The sequence below is a fragment of the Artemia franciscana genome, chromosome 1, assembly GCF_032884065.1.
Source record: "Artemia franciscana chromosome 1, ASM3288406v1, whole genome shotgun sequence".
Lineage (NCBI taxonomy): Eukaryota > Metazoa > Arthropoda > Branchiopoda > Anostraca > Artemiidae > Artemia > Artemia franciscana.
This window is the reverse complement of record NC_088863.1, coordinates 29,564,148-29,583,897: the sequence shown is the minus strand read 5'-3', so window position 1 is coordinate 29,583,897 and position 19,750 is coordinate 29,564,148. Positions and strand designations below refer to the sequence as shown.

At 38.2% G+C, this 19,750-nt stretch overlaps 1 protein-coding gene across 3 annotated transcripts in view; it reads left to right on the top strand.

Moving 5' to 3' along the window:
• LOC136028245 (uncharacterized) overlaps positions 1–19,750 on the top strand; it is a 306,509-nt gene that overhangs the window by 220,383 nt on the left and 66,376 nt on the right. For all 3 annotated transcript variants that reach the window (XM_065705985.1, XM_065705977.1, XM_065705994.1), the window contains exons 21-23: positions 1,295–1,433; positions 3,061–3,182; positions 14,790–15,053. In XM_065705985.1, coding sequence (XP_065562057.1) covers positions 1,295–1,433; positions 3,061–3,182; positions 14,790–15,053 — 525 coding nt within the window. The remainder of the gene's footprint in view (positions 1–1,294; positions 1,434–3,060; positions 3,183–14,789; positions 15,054–19,750) is intronic.

Here is a 19,750-nt window from a genome sequence, read left to right as displayed (position 1 = left end):
TGCCATGTAATAGTGCTGTATATAACTAGCGTTACTCTGCAAAAGGTGTGCATTATTTAAAATTACCTCACCTTTTCCTTCTAGTATATAGTTCTTACGTAAAAATATATTTTGTTTATTTTCCAGTAGCTTGCTACCGTAGGCCTGTGCTTTGGGTAGATGCAGCCCCAAACTGCATATTTGAGGCCAATTTTTTTCTGATTTTTTTTACTAATTTACTTTTGCTTCAGTCGTACTGACATCAAATTTGGGTTTAAATACAAAGGCTATTATACATCTGAAGTTCTTATTTGCAAAGTCATTGCTTAGGTGGTGGAGCCATTGTAATGGACTTTGTTCTGCGGAAGTTTTCAGGCTGTGGAGTGAAAATTAGCAACTGGCAGATGTCTCATCTGGACATCGCAGATGACGTTGCTCTTCTCGAAGAAGCGAAACAGCGACTACAGCTGCTACTTAACGACATAGATGAAAAGACAGAGAAAGTACTACTTGAAGTGAATGTCAGTAAGACAAAGAGCATGACCACATTTGACTCTCCTCTGATACTGAAATACAAAGCCAAAGCAATTGAGCAGGTAAAAAAAAACTCTTGGGAGCTGGATTGAATATGATGGTGAAATAGCTAATGAAATCAAGAGGAGAATCGGAGAAGTGACATCTGCCTTCAACAAGTTGAAACCAGTCCGGTGCAACAGTAAATACTTTCTGCGCTTAGAGCTCCGACTACTAAACTGCAATGTGATGTCCATCCTCCTCTATGCTAGCAAATGCTGGAAAATAAACGTCTTACTGGAAAAACTTGTTGCTTTTGAGATTATGTGTCCTAAAAGGATCCTGAACATACCGTTGCAGGAAAAGGTAACCTATGTAGAAGTCCGTCGGCGAACTGGTCAGCCATAGTTCCTCCTGATACGTAGGAGATGGACTTTTGTCACGTCCTTCGCTGGCCAGGGGATTGACTTTCAAATAAATTATTTGAGTGGCACCCCACTGGGAAACGCATAAGCGGTCGACCAATACACACCATACGACGGCAGTATGACTGGGACCTGAAAAGTGTGAAGTTGTTTTTACCACCACAATGGGGAGGATGTCACGGCTGCTGCTCAGTACCTTGCTATGTGGCGTGGTTTCGTAGACACCCTATGCCCCATTCTTGAATCTGGAAGGTCTATGGTGAGGTCCCTGCCTCCTATTTAAAGTATTATACGGGTACTTAATAAATTTCAGGGTATCAGACAGTTCTTATTAATGCTCGTTTCCTTTTATTATTTTTTTTTATTTTTGATGCTAGAGCACCACTGCACCAAAGCATGGACTTTTATCCGAATGCCAGGATTTCATTTGGATGGTACTCTTACGAAAACTATACAAGGAGTAAATAACAAAGAGGCGTGTTTGTCTAGTTGTCTTCGAGAGGGAAACCAATGCAGGTAATGGTCTTTAAATTTTTACCATGCTTTATTTTTTTTTATCACTCCATTTTTTTTATGTTTATACACTTTACTTGACCACTCTCATTGTCTATTAACAAAGAAATTTAAATTACCTAATAAAATATATCATATTTCTACCTGGAATCCATTCTATTTACTCCTGTAACTGTATATAAAATTCATCTTAGACTGTCTTCATCAGTTGCTTCTAAGAGGTTTATGCTATTAGTACTGATACCTTGCACTTTTCGGTCGGTCATAAAATGAGCGACTATTATTCTATTGATGATACCCTCCCACCCTAGGCATCTCTTGTAAGCATCTTTATTCGTCATGAGCCCTACTCCGTGCCTATGTACCTTATCCTTCCTAATTGAATAAATAAGTTCTACATTACCTAATTTAATTTTTCCTACCTGTGGAAGATGGGTTTTCCAATACTCCTAATAAGTCCAGCTCAAAAAGTATAAATTTATCTATCAAAACGTCAATACAATAGTTTTTCTTCAAAGTTGTTATGTTTCATGCTGTAATTTCTATTTTATTCAAAATATTTGAAATTGTCATGGCCTAAAGAAATTCAATGGGGTCAATGGGGTCCTACCAGTGCAGGTCAGAGACTAATGCTCTTTAAATCTGCACAAAGTAATTAAGCCGGGCAAAAACAAAACAATAAAAAATTTCCTAGGACCACCAGTTGAATTGAGGTTATGTGCAATTATGGGCCCATCTTGGTCACTATCGACCTAAACTCTTGATGATAATCTTCTATCAACAAGATTCGATGTTCTGAACGCTCAATCTCAAGACAACTACTTCTAGCGTAGTTATATATTCATACCTGCAACAATTACGCTACAATTCGGAATAACAAAAACATAGCCAAGAAGAGGATGTTCAGCATAAGCAAATCTCGCTTAACAAAACAGAAAAATAGGTCACGAACCAAAATCCAGGATTGCTTTTCTGGACAATTCTTTGCCTGACCACAAGTAATGCTTTGTTGTTTACTGGGTTAAAATTTTCTTGGGGCGCCATTCCACAAGGGCACCTTGCAGTACTGTTTAGTGTTGCAATTCTGGATATTTAAACTCGTGAAAGATCTACCGTGACGCCATGACGGGGCCACACTGGCAGGATTTTCCTTGTAGGATGGGGATGGAAGATGTAACGTATGACGTAGCAGAGACTCCGAACCGTCTCACAACACTGGATCTTCAACATTTTATGCCCAGCCTACTTTTTCAAAACTTTATAAGAAGCTAAAAGGATTTTGGCTTCTGACCAATGTTCTGCATAGTATGGGCACCGATATTCTCATTCCCTGCCTTTGGCAGGGAGGGCTATGCTTTGTTGGGAAAACCATCAGATACTTCCTGTGTTTTCTGCCCAAATTCCACCAGGTATCCGTTTGGAGCTAGGATGCCTCTGGTAGAGCTCTCAGAGTCACACCGCTAACCCCCTTCCCAAATTAAAGAATCAGTGAAACCAGAACTCAAACTCCAGCCCTAAAAGACATAGGTTTGAAAGCCCTGCTTACCGACCACTGATCATTGTTAAGGGGATATAAATTGAAACGTTAGATTATTGCTTTGACGATTAGTATAGAAAATTTTCATTTTAGATCGGTTGTTTATTCAAAGAGAGACATGACTTGTCAATTAAGCTCAGATACACGCCGAACTCCAGGGATTGAATTCCGCCCTATGGCTCATAAAGATTATTTCGAAAACCAATGCGTTCCAGGTAAATATTGTTCTCTGACTTTTTTCTACGTTTCTAATATTTAATAATGCAATCAGCTGAATTGCTGTTTTTTTATAGTCAGTAGGGAAACTATTGCGTTCTCGATGTCCCCACTGTGTAAGAAAACAGCTTGCCAACTTAGTAAGTAAATTCGTTGTATTGCTTATTCTTTATTATCCCAAGAATTAATTCATTACTAAGTCAGAACATAATGAAAGTTTTTTTTTATGATTTCGGTTCAATCAAACTTGCCACGTTTCATCCAATTGCTAAAAGATTTACCGCGGGATGGTCAGGTAAATAAATACATATATACTTTTGGTGAAACAATGGGAATGTGTTGCGCCTCAGGAAAAGTTAAACTTCCTCAACTGGCTGCACCACCAGAGCTATTGAAGACTTTGCTTACTGGAACTACGTCAGAATCTAAGCGTTTGTTATTAAACATCAGAAAATATAACTCATGTTTCCAAATGACGTCGTTTGGTGCCCAAATTGAAAATCAAGATCAATTTATGCCTACTTCTAAAGTAAAAGGACAAATTTATCATAGAGCAGGATCCCTTCTACCATTCTCAGGTGAGAATCTTAAATTCTTACAACATTGATAGCAATTCTGAATTGAATGCACGTTGCGAAATTTCTCCCGACGTTGGAAGGACTATCGTTTCCCAATTGCAACATTTTTTCCACGAAAATAATGATTTAGTGCGCCTGTTCAGCAAAACAGCAATCGATTTGGTGCCTACTGATACGTATAAAATTTTTATTTCTGCTGATAAAACGCCTACTGGCGAACATATGCGTAGATAAAATGCTCCAACTATCGACGAAGTGGTAATTGTTACGGTCGGTGATCAGTTTTTACCTCGAGATAATATTCTTCATAAGTGAAACGCTCAGTTAGTAAGAATTACTGAAACTCATCGATGCTACGATGCCCTACAATATCCTATCATTTTTTGGGATGGAGCCGACGGCTATCCCTTTAACAATAAATTGATCCGAAATCAGTGATATCGGTGAAATCGTACAATATCAGGCTGGAAGATACATAAGCAGTAATGAAGCTGTTTGGCGATTTCTTTCATTTCCGATACATGAATGAAGTCCAGATGTTGTTCATTTAGCGGTACATTTACAGAATGGACAACATGTTTATTTTTCGGAATTTAACGTGCAACAAAAAGCCCTGAATCCAGCGGATACAACGTTAACTGCTTTTTTTCGTTATGTCAAAATGACTCTTTTGCAAAAAAACTGCTGTATACTGAAGTGCCTTCGTATTACACGTGGAATGCTATAAAGATAGACTGCGCATTTGGGACGAGTGCACAATGGCACACAAAAAGTCGCTCGAGGCCCTGGAGCAATCATTGCGAGATTTGCGAGGAAATTCGAAACCCTTTGGCAGCACATTAATATTGCTTGCGGGAGATTTCAGGCAAACATTACCTATAATACCTTGATCAACCCCTGCGGATGAAATGAATGCTTGGCTGAAAAATTCTAATTTATGGACACACGTAAAGACATTAAAATTAACTATAAATATGCGTCTCCGATTGCAAAACGATGACTCTGGTGATATATTTTCAGATCAATTGCTGGCAATTGGAAACGCAAAGCTCCCAGTACACTGGGAGCATAGGACGTATACAATTGCTTGGTGAATTCTCTAATTTAGTGACGCCCAAAAATGAATTGGTTGAAAAAGTATTTCCGAATATTCTAACCAATTATAAAAATCATAAAAGGCTCAGTGAACGAGCGAATTCGGCAGCCAGGTATAAAGACGTCCACGAAATCCACCATATTATTTTGACCAAGATTCGAGACCAGGAAGTAATTGACAAGTCAGTCGACACAGTTCTAGAACCAGATGAAACGGTTAATTATCAATCTAAATTTTTAAATTCCCTGGATCTCCCAGGGTTTCCACCACACGTGCTACAACTAAAAATAGGTGTACCAATAATACTGTTACGAAATATTAACCCACCAAAGCTTTGCAATTGCACGCGACTTGCCGTAAAAAAAAACAATGGAACACGTAATAGAGGCAACAATCTTGACAGGGCCTTTTGAAGGTGAGGCTGTTTTTATTCCTCGCATTCCCATGATTCTAACGGATCTGCCTTTTCAATTTAAAAGATTGGAATTCCCGATTCAATTAGTATTTGCAATCACCATCAACAAAGCTCAAGGGCAATCATTAGAAAAATACTTTATAGATCTTAATACAGATCGTTTTTCCCATGGACAATTGTATGTTGCATGTTCGAGGGTCGGTAAACCTGACAATCTATTTATATGCACAGACAATGGGACAGCGAAGAATGTTGTATATTCGGTTTTACGTAGGTAATTTATAGTGTATACTAGCTGTTGGGGTGGCACTTCACGCCACCCCAACACCTAAATGGCGGGGGCGCTTCGCGCCCCCAACCCGCAAGCCCCCCGCGCGCGTAAGTCGTTACGCGCCATATTGGTTACGCGCCATTGTAGCTGTGTCCCTGTGTCCCACCTGTTATTATAGATAGATATAAATATATTTTTAACTACGTAAAACTTGCGAATATACAACATTCTTGGCTGTCCCATTGTCTGTGCATATAAATAGATTGTCAGGTTTACCGACTCTTGAGCATGCAACATATAATTGTCCATGGGATAAACAATCTGTATTCAGATCTATACCTTATTATTCTAATGATTGCCCTTGAGCTTTGTTGATGGTGATTGCTAATCGAACATTCCCTGTGTCCCCGTCGTCATTTATATATCCCCCTGTGTGCCCCGGCGTCCCCGTTGTTGTTGTTTCCCTGTGTCTCTGATTGCTAATCGAACATTCCTTGTGTCCCGGTCGCTTTCTCTTTGAGTGTCCCGTTCGTCATTTATAGTCCCTATTGTGTCCCTGTGTCCCACCTGTAAATATATATATATATATATATATATATATATATATATATATAAAAATAAATTGTCCGTGGATGTGTCCGTCAGGTGACGTCATGTTTGTGTGTTGACTGACGTCATCAACTTAGTTGTCGTCATTTTTGTTATGACGGTGACGTCATTAAAGATATTTAAGACATGCGTTCACGTAGAAATCTACTAATGTTTAACTTTAAAATGACTGATGAACTTACAATGGCAACAGCCGAGGAAGATGCTCAGGAGTCTATGCCAAAAAACTTGCTGCTGATAGAGAAAGTCAGAAAAGAAAGCGTGCCGAGGAATCAAAAGAACAGCAAGGAAACAGGCTTGAGGCTGATAGAGAAAAAAAGAACAGAAAGCGTGCCGAGGAACTACCAGAGCAACGTGAAAGAAGACTTGCTGCTAAAAGAGAAAGTGAAAAAAGAAGGCGTGCCGAGGAATCACAAGAACAGCAAGAAATCAGGCTTGCTGCTGATAGAGAAAGTAAGAAAAGAAAGCGTGCCGAGGAATCAGAGCAACCTGAAAGTTATCGCCTGGCATTCAGGTACAGCCCATTCGATGATTATAGCTTGAGTAGATGTGTTCAAATCGGGACTATGTATAAAATTTGTCCCTATTGCAAGGCCTTGAAATTCAATGGTGAAACAATGGGAATGTGTTGCGCCTCAGGAAAAGTTAAGCTTCCTCTATTGGCTGGACCACCAGAGCCATTGAAGACTTTCCTTACTGGAACTACGTCAGAATCTAAGCGTTTTTTGTCACAAATCAGAACATATAACTCATGTTTCCGAATGACGTCGTTTGGAGCCCAAATCGAAAATCCAGATCAATTTATGTCTACTTTCAAAGTAAAAGGGCAAATTTATCATAGAGCATGGTCCCTTCTACCATTCTCAGGCGAGAATCATAAATTTTTACAATTGTACTTCATCAGTGATAGAAATTCTGAATTGAATGCACGTTGCGAAATTTCTCCCAACGTTGAAAGGACAATCGTTTCCCAATTGCAACATCTTTTCCACGAAAATAATAATTTAGTGCGTCTGTTCAAAACAGCCATCGATTTGATGCCTACTGATACGCATAAAATTGTTATTTCCGCTTACAAAACGCCTCCTAACCAACATGTGCGTAGATACAATGCTCCAACTATCGACGAAGTGGCAATCGTTATGGTCTGTGATCAGTTTTTACCTCGAGATATTATTCTTCATAAGCGAAACGCTCAGTTGTTAAGAATTGCTGAAACTCATCGATGCTACGATGCCCTACAATATCCTATCATTTTTTAAGATGGAGCCGACGGCTATCACTTTAACATTAAATTGATGAATCCAGTCACTAACAAATAAATTAATAAGAAATGCAGTGCAATGCATTATTATTTCTATAGACTAATGATTCGGCAGGATAAAGAAAATATATTTTATATTTTATATTTAAAAAATATATTTGATAATTTATATAATAATTTTATATAATAATTTTATATAATAAATTTATATAATAATTTATATTTGAAAATAAATTTATATTTTAAAATGCCGTGAATTGTTTCACCAATTCGTCGTTGATATGTATGCTAAAATTGAATCAGAACGTTTGCTATATATCCGCCTGAATCAGAACAAGCTCCGCTCTGAACAATACATTCATTTGCGAGATGCAGTTATAAATGACGATAATACCACAAACGTTGGAAGATTAACAATTTTACCTTCGTCATATGCTGGCAGTCCCCGTCATATGCATTAATATGCTCACGATGATATTGCGTATGTTCGTCTCTATGGTCGTCCAGATTTATTTATTACATTTACATGTAATCAATCTTGGGACGAGATACTGCAGCTTTTACTTCAAGGACAATCGGCGGTTCATAGACATGACATTACAGCCCGTGTCTTCCGGCAAAAGTTGAAATCACTGATAAACTACATAGTAAAACTTGAAGTGTTTGGGTCTGTGCGATGCTGGATGTACTCAGTGGAATGGCAAAAACGAGGTTTGCCACACGCACATATACTACTAATCTGGCTACATAAAAAAATTACTTCGAACGAAATTGATGATGTGATTTCCGCTGAAATACCTGATGAAAATGTCGATAATGGGTTACATGATATTATTGTAAAATAAGCAGTAATGAAGCTGTTTGGCGAATTCTTTCATTTCCGATACATGAACGTAGTCCAGCTGTTGTTCACTTAGCGGTATATTTACAGAATGGTCAACGTGTTTATTTCTCGGAAACCAACGTGCAACAAAGAGCCCTGAATCCACCGGATACAAAGTTAACCGGTTTCTTTTCGCTCTGCAAAAATGATTCTTTTTTGCAAAGGCACTGTATACTGAAGTGCCTTTGTATTACACATGGAATACTAGAAATAAAGTATTTGAACGTCGAAAACAGGATAAGTCAGTCGACGGCCAACCTACCATCTTCAAAGATACCACGATAGGAAGACTCTACACCGTTCACCCCAATCAACATGAATGCTTCTTTCTACGCCTGCTTTTAGTGAATGTACCCGGTCCGACATCCTTTGAGTATTTGAGAACTGTAAACGGTACTATACATGACACTTACCGTAGTGCATGCCAAGCTCTGAATTTATTGGAGAATGACCAACACTGGGATAACTGCATCAATGACGCGTGCGAAACGTCAACTCCAAGTCAAATTCGTGCATTGTTTGGCATCATTTTAACAACTTGCTCTCCATCAGCTCCTACAGATTTATGGGAAAAATATAAGTCAAAAATGTCCGAAGATAAACTCCATCGAAAACAGTTAGAGACGTCAGATATGACTTGCTACAAACGTGCTACAACTAAAAATAGGCGTACCAATAATACTTTTAAGAAATATCAACCCACCAAAGCTTTGCAATGGCACGCGACTTGCCGTAAAAAAAAAAACAATGGAAAACCTAATGGAGGCCACAATCTTGACAGGGCCTTTTGAGGGTGAGGCTGTTCTTATTCCTCGCATTCCCATGATTCCAACGGATCTGCCTTTTCAATTTAAAAGATTGCAATTCCCAATTCGATTAGCATTTGCAATCACCATTAACAAAGCTCAAGGTCAATCATTAGAAAAATGTGGTATAGATCTTAATACTGATTGTTTTTCCCATGGACAATTGTACGTTGCATGTTCGAGGGTCGGTAAACCTGACAATCTATTTATATGCAGCGACAATTGGACAGCGAAGAATGTTGTAGCACGTGTGGTGGAAACCCTGAAAGATCCACGGAATTTAAAAATGCAGATGGATAATTAACCACTTCATTTGGTTCCAAAACTGTGTTGACTGACTTGTAAAGGACTTGGTCTCGAATCTTGGTCAAAACAATATTGTTGATTTCGTGGACGTCTATGTTTTTGGGTGTAAGAATCGCTCTTTCACTTAGCCATTTATTATTTTTATAATTGTTTAGAATATTCGGAAATACTTTTTCAATCAATTCATTTTTGGACGTCACTAAATTACAGAAATTAGCAGGTAGTTGTATACGTCCTGAAATTGAGTCTACTGGGAGCTTTCCGTTTCCAATTGCTAGCAATTGATCTGAAAATGTTTGATCAGAGTCATCGTTTTGCAATCGGACACGCATATTTGTAGTTAATTTAAATGTTTTTACGTGTGCCCATAAATTAGAATTTTTCAGGCAAGCATTCATTTCGTCTGCAGGGGTTGTTCTAGGTATTATAGGTAATTTTTGCCTGAAATCTCCCGCAAGCAATATTAATATGCTGCCAAAGGGTTTCGACTTCCCTCGCAAATCTTTCAAGCATTGATCCAGAGCCTCGAGCTATTTTTTGTGTGCCATTGTGCACTCATCCGAAATAATAAGTTTGTATTGCTGCAATACTTTACCCATCCCAGATGATTTGGAAATATTGCACGTGGGAGTTTCTGTAGAATGCAAATTCAAAGGCAATTTCAAAGCGGAATGAGCAGTTCTTCCACCAGGAAGCAATGTTGCGGCTATTCCGGACGACGCAATTGCCAACGCTATATCATTTTTTGATCGAATTGATGCCAGAATCAGTTTTATCACAAACGTTTTACCAGTACCTCCTGGCGCATCCAAAAAGAAAATTTCTCCAACGTTGTTATCGACACAATGCATTATCGTATCATAAATGTCTTTTTGTTCCGACGTTAACTTGGAAATGTTATTTTGTACATACGACAATAGATCACTCGTACTGTAACTTTGTTCACGATCCAATTCTACACATGTCGAAACAGCAGCGATACGGTTAGGTGAAGGCATTCCCAACTCCTGAAGAGGTTTGTTTGCCAAACGTACGCACAAATCTTCTATAATAACTAAAGTGTAGTTATAAATTTTTGATGTAAAATCAAAAGTCATATCTGACGTTTCTAACTGTTTTCGATGGAGTGTATCTTCGGACATTTTTGACTTATATTTTAACCATAACTCTGTAGGAGCTGATGGAGAGCAAGTTGTTAAAATGATGCCAAACAATGCACGAATTTGACTTGGAGTTGACGTTTCGCACGCGTCACTGATGCAGTTATCTCAGTGTTGGTGATTCTCCAATAAATTCAGAGCTTGGCATGCACTACGGTAAGTGTCATGTATAGTACCGTTTACAGTTCTCAAATACTCAAAGGATGTCGGACCGGGTACATTCACCAAAAGCAGGCGTAGAAAGAAGCATTCATGTTGATTGGGGTGAACGGTGTAGAGTCTTCCTATCGTGGTATCTTTGAAGATGGTAGGATCTTCCTATCGTGGTATCTTTGAAGATGGTAGGATCTTCCAGCCTGATATTGTACGATTTCGTTGATAACCTGTTTTCGACGTTCAAATACTTTATTTTTAGTATACGAAGGCACTTCAGTATACAGCAGTTTTTTTGCAAAAGAATCATTTTTGCAAAGCGAAACGAAAGCGGTTAACTTCGTATCTGGTGGATTCAGGGCTCTTTATGGCACGTTGGTTTCCGAGAAATAAACACGTTGACCATTCTGTAAATGTGCCGCTAAGTGAACAACAGCTGGACTACGTTCATGTATCGAAAATGAAAGAATTCGCCAAACAGCTTCATTACTGCTTATGTATCTTCCAGCCTGATATTGTACGATTTCGTTGATTTCTTTGATTTCGGGCTGCAAGCCAAAAACTGCCATGTCAATGCCTTTATTGACGTATTTACATATGTATTTGATTGCCTTTACGGAGTTACAGTATTCAACGTTTATGTGTGCATTAAATGTTTTTGATAATAATGGGAAACATGGAACAACCCACTGGTTATCTACTTCGATGGTGGTACCGTTACGCTTCTTTATTATTGCTGTTTTACCGTCATCTTCAGTAGATCTTCTTCTATATTGTGGGTAACCATCATTGCCAGTAATTCTGTTGGATACTAAAAGTCGAGGATATTCCTTTGTGCACCTTCCTATGGCCATGCATGGTGAATTTTCGTTCAGTGCACCGCAAGGTCCATGTATCATATTTTTTACAATAATATCATGTAACCCCTTATCAATATCTTCATCAGGTGTTTCAGCAGAAATCACATCATCAATTTCGTTCGAAGTAATTTTTTTATGTAGCCAGATTAGTATATGTGCGTGTGGCAAACCTCGTTTTTGGCATTCCACTGAGTACATCCAGCATCGCACTTACCCAAACACTTCAAGTTTTACTATGATGTTTATCAGTGATTTCAACTTTTGCCGGAAGACACGGGCCGTAATGTCATGTCTATGAACCGCCGGTTGTCCTGGAAGTAAAAGCTGCTGTATCTCGTCCCAAGATTGATTACATGTAAATGTAATAAATAAATCTGGACGACCATAGAGACGAACATACGCAATAGCATCTTGATTATATTCATGCATATGACGAGGACTGCCAGCATATGACGAAGGTAAAATTGTTAATCTTCCAACGTTTGTGGTATTACCGTCATTTACAACTGCATCTCGCAAATGAATGTATTGTTCAGAGCGGAGCTTGGTCTGATTCAGGCGGAAATATAGCAAACGTTCTGATTCAATTTTAGCATACATATCAACGACGTATTGGTGAAACAATTGATGGCATTTTAAAATTTAATTTTCTTCATCCTGCCGAATCATTAGTCTATAGGAATAATAATGTATTGCACTGCATATCTTATCCATTTATTTGTTAGTGGCTGGATTCATCAATTTAATATTAAAGTGATAGCCGTCGGCTCCAACCCAAAAAATTCTAGGATACTGTAGGGCATTGTAGCATCGATTAGTCTCAGCAATTCTTAACAACTGAGCGTTTCGCTTATGAAGAATAATATCTCGAGGTAAAAACTGATCACCGACCATAACGATTGCCACTTCGTCGATAGTTGGAGCATTGTATCTACGCACATGTTGGCCAGGATGCGTTTTGTCAGCGGAAATAACAATTTTATGCGTATCAGTAGGCATCAAATTGATGGCTGTTTTGAACAGACGCACTAAATTATTATTTTCGTGGAAAAGATGTTGCAATTGGGAAACGATTGTCCTTTCAACGTTGGGAGAAATTTCGCAACGTGCATTCAATTAAGAATTTCTATCACTGATGAAGTACAATTGTAAAAATTTATGATTTTCGCCTGAGAATGGTAGAAGGGACCCTGCTCTATGATAAATTTGCCCTTTTACTTTGAAAGTAGACATAAATTGATCTGGATTTTCGATTTGGGCTGACATAGTTCCAGTAATGAAAGTCTTCAATGGCTCTGGTGGTGCAGCCAATAGAGGAAGTTTAACTTTTCCTGAGGCGCAACACATTCCCATTGTTCCACCATTGAATTTCAAGGCCTTGCAATGGGGACAAATTTTAGACATAGTCCCGATTTGAACACATCTACTCAAGCTATAATCATCGACTGGGCTGTACCTGAATGCCAGGCGATAACTTTCAGGTTGCTCTGATTCCTCGGCACGCTTTCTTTTCTTACTTTCTCTATCAGTAGGAAGCCTGATTTCTTGCTGTTCTTGTGATTCCTCGGCATGCCTTCTTTTTTTACTTTCTCTTTTAGCAGCAAGTCTGGTTTCATGTTGCTTTGGTAGCTCCTCGGCACGCCTTCTTTTTTCACTTTCTCTTTTAGCAGGAAGTCTGGTTTTGCGTTGCTCTGGTAGTTCCTCGGCACGCTTTCTGTTCTTTCTTTCTCTATCAGCCTCAAGCCTGTTTTCTTGCTGTTTTTTTTATTCCTCGGCACGCTTTCTTTTCTTACTTTCTCTATCAGCAGCAAGTTTTTTGGCATAGACTCTTTGAGCATCTTCCTCGGCTGTTGCCATTGTAAGTTCATCAGTCATTTTACAGTTAAACATTAATAGATTTCTCCGTGAACGCATGTCTTAAATACCTTTAATGACGTCACCGTCATAACAAAAATGACGACAACTAACTTCATGACGTCAGTCAACACACAAACATGACGTCACCCGACAGACCCACACACACACAGACAACTTATTTTTATATATATAGATTTATGTTAACCTAAAATTCATATCTGGAACCAATAATAGGTACACCAACAAAGAAAAGCTCCAAGCCCCTCTTTGACAAAGAAAACTGCGGTCTAACACCCAAATTTAACTTTAGAGTCTCTAAATTCTCTTCAATTTTAATGTAAATTTAGGCTTTCAATGGTTTCAAATTGGTAATACCTCTAAACCTTTCTAAATGGTATATTTCATGAAAGAGTTCAGAACTTGTAATATAATCTTATCAAACCTAGTTGGTCCTTTAAGGCTATTTGTGACTTCATAGAATTTTAGACAATTTTCAATAGATGCAAGAAAAAATAAAAGAAAGGTAGATTATACTACCTTTCTCTCTCTCTCTCTCTCTAGAGAGAGAGAGAGAGAGAGAGAGGATCAAATGGAAAGCTCTAATTTCTTTGGCAATTGGGGAAGGTTACGGTCACAGATCCTGGGCGCTTTCCTCCTACTTTCCTGCTAGAACACTACTCTCTCGTTGGAAGTAAAAACCTGGCTCAATGAAAGACAGCTTAGTTGGATGACTTCACATAGTCCTTTCCCATGATGACAATACAACTTTACTTAGTCCCATACACTGTAACCTCTGGCTCAAGTACTAGCGAAAACCATCCTTTATAGCCCCGGGAATGAATTATACCTGCCTTCCCAAAATGTAATGTCGTATTCATCAATCCGACCTGAGATCCACACCTTCTGTATAAAAGACGGAGAATAGACACTTACCACTTTTTTTGAACAAGCTGATATCGGCAGAATAAAAAAAAAAAGTGTTGCTCCCGCAACATAGTTGATAAAACTTCATAAAACAATGAAAGCGGACCATGAGACGTGGTTTTGTTTTTCAACTAAGGAAACTAAACCACGTTACAAATTTTTTTTAAATAATAAAATTTCTTTTAAAACGCAGAAATATCCCAAATTTGTCAAAAAAAAGAATCCAAACTGTGAATATGTGGAAAAAGTAAGTGACCAAAATAATTTGATTGTGATCTCAAATTAAACATGACAATTTTATGATTTTTAGTTAATAAAATGAAACAGTGAGAAATTATAAATCACATTTTTCAATAAACAATCTTGAGCCAAAAACTGTGTTCCCCAGTGTTATTTAACATCTCATTACTTTATTACATTTCAGATCCACCTGGTTGTACTTATAGCGCATATGACAGTCGATGGCTACCAATGGTTGATAAAATAGTACCAGCAGCTGCAATAACTATAGTTGATTGTCAAAGGAGATGTGATATGGAGCCTGATTTTGTCTGCCACTCTGTCAGCTTAGAGAAAAAACAGAATGTGTGTTTTCTAAGCTCAGACGACTCGTTCACATCTGGTGGAAAAGAAACACTTTTAAATGATCCCTCTTTCATTTACGCTGAAAAATCAGCTTGCGATAATGGTAATTAAATGCTTATTTTCAATATCCGTTTTTTCTGAAGTAAACTGTTCCCACTGTATTTTGTAAAGGGTAAGTTCGAAAATCATTTTCAAATTCCAAGTGATTTGCCAAATTCAAAAATTTATGTACTGTCGAAACCAAATGTTGCTTAAAAGAAAATTTGCTAGGTAGCACATCAAAAATTAGAGTTTTGGTAAAAATTTTGTTTCCCTTTCAAAATTTTGTTTCACAGGGAAAAAATGACCAAAATCTGATATACTTTGGTATTTACAATTAGACAAAAATGATGCGTAACGAATAAGACTTTCTATAGGGAAAAGTCCTTTATTATACTATGAAGCTACAATTACAAAAGCTCTGAATATTTCAAAGACACAATCGGTCTTCATCAGCAGAAATACAGCTGTATCGGTGCTGAAGATGAAAACTGACTCCGTCTTTGAAATATTCAGAAATTTTTGTATTTGCTGCTTCACTGTCTACTAAAGGACTTATCTCCATTGGAACTCTTATTCGTTTCATCAAAGAGAGGCAGTGTGGTCTGTGAAAAATTCAAATTGTATGTAACAATAAAACCTATTTAAGTTCTCCTTTAATGTGTTCAATTGCATTATCTACATTAATCTATATATATAAAAATAAGTTGTATGTTTGTGTGTTTGTACGCATATGACGTCATTATAAGTATATAAGGCTTTGTATATGACGTCATTATAAGTATATAGGGGAGCGATTCAAAGAGAAATGTCAGTATAAATCCTACAATGGCAGAAGAAACAGCCCAGGAAGCTGCTCAGAGAGCTAATGCCAAAAGGCTTGCAGCTAATAGAGAAAGTAAGAAAAAAAGCGTGCCGAGGAATCACAAGAACAGCGTGAAAACAGGCTTGCGTCTAAAAAAGAAATTACCAAAAAGAATCGTGCCGAGGAATCACAGGAACAACGTAAAAACAGGCTCGCGGCTCAAAGAGAAATTACCAAAAGAAAGCGTGACGAGGAATCACAAGAACAACGTGAAAATAGGCTTGAGGCTCAAAGAGATAATGCCAAAAGAAAGCGTGCCGAGGAATCAAAGCGTGCCCGGGACACCGGGACACAAATGACGGCCGGGACACAGGGAATATAAATGACGACCAGGACACAGGGACACAACTACAACGGGGACGCCGGGGGGCACAGGGGGATGATATATACATGACGACGGGGACACAGGGAATATTCGATTAGCAATCACCATCAACAAAGCTCAATGGCAATCATTAGAAAAATGCGGTATAGATCAGAATACGGATTGTTTTTCCCATGGACAATTATATGTTGCATGTGCAAGAGTCGGTAAACCTGACAATCTATTTATATGCACAGACAATGGGACAGCGAAGAATGTTGTATATTTGTAAGTCTTACGTAGTTAAAAACATATATATATATCTATCTATATTCGCAGGTGGGACACAGGGATACAACTACAATGGCGCGTAACTAATACGGCACTTAACAACTTACGCGTGCGGGGGGGGGGGGAAGCGCCACACCAACAGCTAGTCTATCTTATATATATATAAGATATAAATATATAAGTAATATATAAATAATATATAAATAAGTTGTATGTTTGTGTGTTTGTCCGCATATGACGTCATTATAAGTATAAAAGACTTTGTATATGACGTCATTATAAGTATATAAGGGGGCGATTCAAAGAGAAATTTCAGTATAAATCCTACAATGGCAGAAGAAACAGCCGAGGAAGCTGCTCAAAGAGTTAGTGCCAAAAGGCTTGCGGCTAATAGAGAAAGTAAGAAAAGAAAGCGTGCCGAGGAATCACAAGAACAACTTGAAAACAGGCTTGCGTCTCAAAGAGAAAATGACGACCGGGACACAGGGAATATAAATGACGACCGGGACACAGGGACATAACTACAACAGGGACGCCGGGGGGGGCACAGGGGGGATATATAAATTACGACGGGGACACAGGGAATATTTATATATATATATATATATATATATATATATATATATATATATATATATATATATATATATATATATATATATATATATATATATATATACTAGCTGTTGGGGTGGCGCTTCGCGCCACCCCAACACCTAGTTGGTGGGGCGCTTCGTGCCCCCCAAGCCCCCCCCCGCGCGCGTAAGTCGTTACGCGCCATATTAGTTACGCGCCATTGTAGTTGTGTCCCTGTGTCCCATCTGTGAATAGAGATAGATATAAATATATGTTTTTAACTACGTAAAACATGCGAATATACAACATTCTTCGCTGTCCCATTGTCTGTGCATATAAATAGATTGTCAGGTTTACTGACTCTTGAACATGCAACATATAATTGTCCATGGGAAAAACAATCCGTATTCAGATCTATACCTCATTATTCTAATGATGTGTCCCTGTGTCCTGGTCGTCATTTATATTCCCTGTGTCCCGGTCGTCATTTGTGTCCCGGTGTCCCAGTTTGTAATTTCTCTTTGAGTGTCCCGATCGTCATTTATATTCCCTGTGTCCCGGTCGTCATTTGTGTCCCGGTGTCCCGGTCTGTAATTTCTATTCGAACGATCCCTGTGTCCCGGTCGTCATTTATATATCCTGCCTGTGCCCCGGCGTCCCCATTGTAGTTGTGTCCCTGTGTCCCGGTCGTCATTTATATTCCCTGTGTCCCGGTCGTGATTTGTGTCTGGGTGTCCCAGTGTGTAATTTCTCTTTGAGGTTCCCGGTCGTCACTTATATTCCCTCTGTCTCGGTCGTCATTTGTGTCCCGGTCTGTAATTTCTCTTTGAGTATTTTTTTCCTTTTTAGTTTTTTTTTAGTTTTTTACCTTTTTTCTTTTTTCAGTTTTCTTTTTCTTCTTTATTTTTCAGCGTCACTATGAAGTACATATCGACGAACCTTTGTTTTTTTAACTTAAATCTGGTAGGCATTGATGACCTTATCCAAGTCAAAATCCCAAACCCAATAGGTTCTTCAGTCATTTTACAATTAAACATTTTTCCGTGAACAAATGTCTTAAATACCGTTAATGACGTCACCGTCAAAGCAAAAATGACGACAACTAATTTCATGACGTCAGCCGACACAGAAACATGACGTCACCTGATCCACAGACAGACAGACAGACAACTTATTTTTATATATATATATATATATATATATATATATATATACCCCAACAGCTAGTCTATATATATAAAAATAAGTTGTCTGTCTGTGTGTCTGTCTGTCAGGTGACGTCATGTTTCTGTGTCGACTGACGTCTTGAAGTTAGTTGTCGTCATTTTTGCTATGACGGTGACGTCATTAAAGATATTTAAGACATATATGTTCACGTAGAAATCTATTAATGTTTAAGTTTAAAATGACTGATGAACTTACAATGGCAAAAGCCGATGAAGATGCTCAAAGAGTCTATGCCAAAAAACTTGCTGCTGATAGAGAAAGTCAGAAAAGAAAGCGTGCCGAGGAATCAAAAGAACAGCAAGGAAACAGGCTTGAGGCTAAAGAACGCAAAACCGCGCAGTTAGATGAAGATCCACCTGGACAGCGAGAGTCAAAACATATCAAAACTGAAAATGATAGCGATGATGATTGGGTGTGGGATTTTGACTTGGATAAGGTCATCAATGCCTACCAGATTTTAGTTAAAAAAACAAAGGTTCGGCGATATGTATTTCATAGTGAAGCTGAAAAATAAAGAAGAAAACGAAAACTGAAAAAAGAAAAAATGTAAAAAACTGAAAAATACTAAAAAGAAAAAACACTCAAAGAGAAATTACAGACCGGGACACAAATGACGACCAGGACAGAGGGAATATAAATAACGACCGGGACACTCAAAGAGAAATTACAGACTGGGACACCGGGACACAAATGACGACCGGGACACAGGGAATATAAATGACGACCAGGACACAGGTATTTAAGAATATCGTTCAAAGACAAATTTTTAATTGTAAGAAGACCGTTGAAAGAGAAATTTCTAATTGTAAAATGACTGAAGAATCTACAATGGCATCACTCGAGGAAGCTGCTCAAAACGAATGTATTCAAGCCGAAGTAGCTGAGTTGGTAAAGCGTTATGTTTCAGGTTCTAGGTCCGAGAGGCTCCAGGTTTGAACCTTGGCTTTAGCATTAATACAAAAGAAGAAAAAAACTAAAAAAGGTAAAAACTACAAAAAAATGTTTCTGTGTCGACTGACGTCATGAAGTTAGTTGTCGTCATTTTTGCTATGATGGTGACGTCATTAAAGATATTTAAGACATATATGTTCACGTAGAAATCTATTAAAGTTTAAGTTTAAAATTACTGATGAACTTACAATGGCAAAAGCCGATGAAGAAGCTCAAAGAGTCTATGCCAAAAAACTTTCTGCTGATAGAGAAAGTCAGAAAAGAAAGCATGCCGAGGAATCGAAAGAACAGCAAGGAAACAGGCTTGAGGCTAAAGAACGCAAAACCACGCAGTTAGATGAAGATCCACCTGGACAGCGAGAGTCAAAACATATCAAAACTGAAAATGATAGCGATGATGATTGGGTTTGGGATTTTGACTTGGATAAGGTCATCAATGCCAGCCAGATTTTAGTTAAAAAAACAAAGGTTCGGCGATACGTATTTCATAGTGAAGCTGAAAAATAAAGAAGAAAAAGAAAACTGAAAAAAGAAAAAATGTAAAAAA